Consider the following 6,283-nt stretch of genomic DNA (forward strand, 5'->3'; position numbering starts at 1 on the left):
CCTCGAGAGGTGAGGCTCTCTTCTCAAATTTCTGTGTCCCGTCCCCACCTGCCCCCTTCCCTCCCCGACCGAGGGCTCGCCCCGCGAGAGGAAGCGGCGAAACAAAGATCACATAAAGAACACAAACCAATGTATTATATAAGCTGAGAAATGGCTCCAAAACTGTTGAAATCATCAGTTGATGGATTGATCATCACAACCTCAGGAAGCAGCAGAGATCCACTTCCCGAGCATCCCCAGCAGGGGACTGAAAACATTATCATCAACCGTGAATTCAACTTAAGTTGTGTGAGGGCGATGGGCTAGGGTAGGTAAACTCTGGATGCCCCCTTCCCCTGCAGCCCAAGGGAAATGGGGAAGGGGGGTGGGCAGTAAGTTTTCTGCCTTGAAAGGTAGATCTTTGGCTTCCCCTCAAATTGAGCAAGAGACGGGGAGGGGGTGGGGGGCTGGCCCACGACCTTCCTGGGCTGTCAGGAAAACGCAGGTGACGGTATTAGAAGAGGTACTTCCGGCAGAATTCAGCTCCGCATTTACACGCGATCCGCACCCGCTTCTTGGGAGAGCCTATGAGACCAGCCAGACCGAAGTTAGAATCCATACGCATGCTTTCCATGTGTACCAGGTCCGCTGTGAAAAGAAGGTGTAGTTAAAGGAGTCGGGGGAAGAGAGGGGGAGGAAGGGCTGGGTGTCTCTAGCATGTCCATGACCTCCTGGGCTTTGCCCTGCTGTGCTCACCAAGCTTCATCTCTTCCCTACTCACTGTGGGGGTGGGGGTGGGGGCGGGGCGCATCTCCCCGGGTCTCAAGAATCCAACCCTGCTGCTTGAAGGCAGATCTAGGCCTCAAAACTCAAAAGTTCTCCGTTATACTCTTACATTGACCGTTAACCGCCAAGCCCTCTCCACCCTCAAAGTGGTGCTACTCCCCCCCCCCCCAAACACCCGCACAACCTTGCATGTTGTAGTCAAAGGTTAACTCCTCGCCTGCCCAGATAGTTCGGGTGGCAAAAAAGGCAATTCGTGGAAGGCGCTCGTCCAGATTATCAATGAAGACATTGTAGACCTGGAGGTTGGGGCAGCACTGCCCACGTGAAAGAGGGGGCAAAGGTAAGCATGGATGAGGTAGAACAGGGGCCAGCGTTAACCCACCCTCCCCGGCAGCCACCTACGCTATGGTTGACAAAGTGGGAGATGTTCCCAAAATGTGCTGCATCCACTGTGTAGACATCTTCCACATAGTCCAAATCAAAGAGGTAGGTGATTCCCTGGCGATCATAGACCCGCCCACGCCGTTCTGCCTCCTCAGAGGTAATGATCTGAGGATTCAAGAATCAGGGTAGCTTCAGTCAAAGATTCAAACAACCACCATTGCCGTGGCAGGTTAGGCCAGGTCTTCCGTCCGACCGCCGAGATCGACCCCCGGAGCGGGGCCGAGAGAAACGGCGGGCGGGAGGCGAGGGCGGGCGGAGGATGCTGGCCCTCTTCTCCGGCCCCAGGGGGCCTCCCGAAGCAGCGCCCTTCTCCGTTTCCAGACGGTTCGGATCATCGGAGATCATCCTTTCCTTTAGCCAAAATCCGCACCCCTCGAACTACCCCATCCACCCGAGACCCAAACAGAGCAAGCCTGTTTTTCGGGACAACCTTCCAGAAGCCAGGCCTTCCCCCTCAAGTAGGCCCCGGGATCAGCAGCTGGGGTCTGTAGGAATGGGGAAGGCCGAGGGGAGGGGTGGCAGCCTCAACTACAGAGCGAGGACGGGCCCAGATTCCGGGGGGCTTAAGAAGACGCCGATGTCTCCCCGGGCACTCGACTGGGTGGTCGGGCTCACTTTCTTTCCTTTTCAGCTCTACCCAAGGGGCTTCTGGCTGCCGCTCCACTCCTTTGAATCCAGTTCCCCTATCCCAACCTGCGCTTGGGAGCCGCTCTAGTGAGCCTGTCCCAACTCTTTAAGGCCCGGCCAGAGCCCCACCTCTACATCTCCAATTTCTCCACGGACAGCTTTTAGGTACCCATCTCACGAGTGGGGTCCCCAGGCGCCGCTTGGATCCGCGTCTCAGCACTCTCTGACGGCCCACAGAGCGTCCGAAACGCACCAAGAGAGTCGTTTCTTTAGGCTAAACCCTGCCCCTCTCCTGTCAAGGGACCCTTTCTCTGGTCACATCTCGAGGGTTTTACAGATAAGGGGGAAACGAGGCCCAGGGTAGGAAAGAGACTGGGCCTGACGATGCCAGGAAGTCAAAGAAATCCACCAAGTTTCCTAAATCTGGGGCTGACCAGCCTTTCAACATGCTGCACCCGTGGCATTGAATTGTGGAAGGGGGCTTAGATGGATCATCGGGTTAACCCCTTCCCTCCCCCCAGCCCACCTATCAGAGGAGAAACTGGGCCCGGCAAAGGAATCGGGGAGGCCGGGTGAACCATGCTGGATTCCATGAGGGATTCCGTGAGGGATTCCGTGAGGGATTCCGTGAGGATCGGCCAGAGCCAGAAAGAAGCCCGAAGCTCTAACGGAGCCAGTTCTCGTGTCGGTGAGCCTCGCCAAAAGCCAGTCCCGAGGGCCAGGGCCCAAAAGCGAGCCTCCGGAGGAGTCTCGGCCAACATTCTCCGCGAGCGATCGCTCGCGAGTCGGAGCAGGTTCTCTACCCCACCCCGGCAGAGAAATCACTGACTCCGACCCCCCTGTTAATCGGGTGGGCGTCTGGAGCCCGGAGACCACCAAACTGGCTGAACCAGCAGGCGAGGACAGTTCCGGGATCTAAGGACTTTAAAAAGCCTCCACTGATGATACTGGTGGGAAGATTAAGCCCCTCGGAAAAATGACTCATCCAGGGTCACCCAGAAAATTTAAAGGGACCACATCCGTAACACTGTAAACCTTTCAATCTAACCCCTTCCTCAAATGTCAAACGGAAGATGGGAGGGGAGCCTTAGAACCCACTGCTTTGGACCCCCCTACCGCACACATAAGGAGTAACTAAACCCAGAGAGGGAGAATCCCTCAGGGAAGCAGGGGGGTGGGGGTGGGGAAGGGTGGCCGTCCAGACATCTGAATGACCGCGGGGTTCGTCGGCCAGGAGTTAGCTCCCCGTCAAAGACCGTCAACGTGGGACGGAGCCGATATTACAGAAAGGACGACCGAGGTCGAGAAAGCGGAAGCAGCTTGCCCAGAGTCCACCTAGAGAGCCTCTGCCCGCGGGCACGCGCAGGGGCCTTCTCCACAGCAGCGGCAGCCTTACCTCACCCACGTACTCCATGACAAAGGTGTGGCGGCGGATCTTCTCCTGGGTGCGGACGCCCCAGCCCCGTCCGTTGTCCGTGCGGAAGATGCACAGGTTGTAGTAGATGCCTCTCTGGACCACGCGATTGGGGCACTGTATGTCGCAGAGGCAGTGTGAGTTGCACTCATAGATGGGCTGGCCAGCTTCTAGCCGCACCTGACCTTGGATGTTATAGGCAAACCGGTTGAGCGACGCGCCAGGGCAGCAGCCGTTGACTGGCGCCTCCAGACAGTTCTTGCATTCGCAGCCGGCTGTCACCTGCTCCACAGTGATCCCTTCGCTCACTCTGTATTCGTTGATGTACATGAAGTCCTCTGGGGGCCAAAATAAGTCCACTTCGTTTTCCACTGCGATGGAGCCCTTGTGACCCCGTGCGAGATTCAGCTCCTTCTCCCAACGCCGCAGGGCCTTGCGCTGCTCGCCCTTCTGCTCCAGAAAACTGACCATAGCGGTGTCCAGGTGGCGAGGGGGCCGGGCCCGGGGCCGCCGCCCACTGCGGCGGAACAACTCCCCCTCCACGTCTCGGTGGAACTGCTTCAAGGTGGCAGCGCATCTCAAGTTCCGGCGTGGCTCCCAAGTGTTTTCGGATTTGGGGTAACCTTTCCACTTGACCAGGTAGTACTCTTTATCCTGGAGGGTAAGGCAGAGAATAGTATGTGGGGGGTGCCTTTGGCCCCTTCCAAACAGTTCCCTGGAGAGCCTGGGAGTTTGCTGGGAGGGAGCAAGGCATCTCCCCCTTCCCTTCCCTCTTCCTCCTTCCCCCTCCTTCTCTTCCTCCCCCCCTTCCTCCTCTTTTCCCCTCTCTATCCTCCTCCCCTTCTACTCCTTCTTGTCCTGCCCCTCTTTTCCTCTCCCTCTCTCTTCCCTTCCCCTCTCCCTCTTTTCCCTCTGCTCCCCCTCACCTCCCTTATTCCCCCCCCCCCAACTTACGTCAATCTTCTTGTAGTTGCACAGATAATCCACCTCAAAGATGCACATATTCTTCTTTGTGACGCCGAGATCATGGCAGCAGAGCTTAGCCACACGGCACATATTCTCCAGTTGGTTCAACGAGTACTTGGCACCCACGCTGCAGGCTGTAAGTCCCGAGAGAAGCTGTGAGGGGGGTGCTCTGGGCCAGCAGGAGGGCAGCCGCATCCCCCTCACAAACGAAGTGGCTTGGGTTCTCCCTCCTCAGAACAAGAGGCAACTGAGGGAGACCAGGGAAACGGGGCCCAGCCTCTCCCCGAACGCTGTGCTACAGGGAAAGGAAAGGAAGCTTCTGGACGCAGGGCGCCCGGCATCAGATCCTTATTATGTTACTTGGAGCAAGTCACAGAACTGTGGGACTCAGTGGCCACATATGTAAACTGAGGTGCTGGGCCAGGATCTCCACAGGCCCTTCCGGCCTGCAATCTGAGAAGCTCTGGAACCCTCGGGTTTGCTCCGTCTGTGGCTTCTCCCCACTCACCGCTCTCACATGGTCTCTTCAAAGCCAGTGAGCGTTCTGACTTCCTCGCTTTGGAGATCTCACCCCCAGCAAAGCGCTAGTCCTGTCACGTTCATCCCTGCCATCTCCGTCAGGCGCGCCCCCTCAGCCTCCCCCTAGGCCTGCCCACATTTCCCCTTTGTGCCCAATTCCCGACATCTCAGACACGCCCCGCTCTTGCCTGACGTCTTCCCATTCTTCCCCAGAGTCCCCCTATTCTTGATGGATAGGCTTCCGTCAAGAGTCCTCAAATTCATGGCAGCCCCGCTCAGTCCAACATGTCCCTTCAGAGCTCTCCTGTTTCTGTCAGCTCCCCCTCGGTCCTGCACGTTCCTGTCAAACTCCAGCACATATGTCCCCCTCCCCGTGTCTACTGGACACTTCCTGTCCCAAAGCCCACCCCAGCTCTCCCTGAGGCACATACTTGTTATGGAAGACCCCTTTATCTCCGGCAGCCACTCGGTGCTCTCATTACTAACACACGTCCCCCAGAGGCCTCCACTTCTTCAGGCATTTCTAACTCCCAGCCTGCTCTACAACTCCCATATCTCTCTTGGACAGCCTTGCCCATCCCCATCAGATATATCTTGAAACTAGCTCTCCTTTCATTCACATTTCTCTACAAAGCTCCCAAATGCCTCCCATTTGTCACTAATGGCCTTTTCCTACCTGACACTGCCCCCCGTGTCTATCACACATGGCCTTTTCCTACCTGAAACACCCCCCATTTATTACAAATGGCCTTTTCCTACCTGACACTGCCCCCTATTTGTCACTAATGGCCTTTTCCTACCTGAAACAGCCCCCCATTTATCACAAATGGCCTTTTCCTACCTGAAACTGCCCCCCATGTCTATCACAAATGAGTTTTTCCTACCTGACACTGCCCCCATTTCTCTCTAAAAGCCTTTTCCTACCTGACACGGCTCCCCATGTCTTTCACAAATGGCCTTTTCCTACTTGACACTGCCCCACATTTGTCACTAATGGCCTTTTCCTACCTCACACGACCCCCATTTGTCACTAATGGCCTTTTCCTACCTCACACGGCCCCCCATGTCTATCACAAATGGCCTTTTCTTACCTGAAACTGCCCCCCATTTAGCACAAATGGCCTTTTCCTATTTGACACTGCTCCCCCATTTGTCACTAATGGCCTTTTCCTACTTGACACTGCCCCCCCATTTGTCACTAATGGCCTTTTCCTACCTGACACGGCCCCCCATGTCTATCACAAATGGCCTTTTCTTACCTGAAACTGCCCCCCATTTAGCACAAATGGCTTTTTCCTATTTGACACTGCTCCCCCATTTGTCACTAATGGCCTTTTCCTACCTGACACGGCTCCCCATGTCTTTCACAAATGGCCTTTTCCTACTTGACACTGCCCCACATTTGTCACTAATGGCCTTTTCCTACCTCACATGGCCCCCCATTTGTCACTAATGGCCTTTTCCTACCTCCCACGGCCCCCCATGTCTATCACAAATGGCCTTTTCTTACCTGAAACTGCCCCCCATTTAGCACAAATGACCTTTTCC

General features: G+C 55.9%; 1 protein-coding gene across 2 annotated transcripts; it reads right to left on the reverse strand.

Annotated features, from left to right (window-relative positions):
• Positions 1-56: 56 nt before the first annotated feature.
• On the reverse strand, positions 57-6,073 carry SUV39H1 (SUV39H1 histone lysine methyltransferase). 2 transcript variants are annotated; one of them, XM_051968834.1, is made up of 6 exons: positions 5,167-6,073; positions 4,205-4,350; positions 3,233-3,904; positions 1,168-1,314; positions 950-1,079; positions 57-564 (listed from the first exon to the last, which is right to left on the reverse strand). In XM_051968834.1, the coding sequence occupies exons 2-6, from the start codon at positions 4,304-4,306 to the stop codon at positions 494-496; spliced, it is 1,122 nt and encodes a 373-aa protein (XP_051824794.1). In that variant the 5' UTR covers positions 4,307-4,350; positions 5,167-6,073; the 3' UTR covers positions 57-493. The 2 variants fall into 2 exon arrangements, with proteins under 2 accessions (XP_051824794.1, XP_051824795.1); XM_051968835.1 differs by lacking the exon at positions 1,168-1,314.
• Positions 6,074-6,283: the final 210 nt, after the last annotated feature.

The sequence above is a fragment of the Antechinus flavipes genome, chromosome X (genome assembly GCF_016432865.1).
Source record: "Antechinus flavipes isolate AdamAnt ecotype Samford, QLD, Australia chromosome X, AdamAnt_v2, whole genome shotgun sequence".
NCBI lineage: Eukaryota > Metazoa > Chordata > Mammalia > Dasyuromorphia > Dasyuridae > Antechinus > Antechinus flavipes.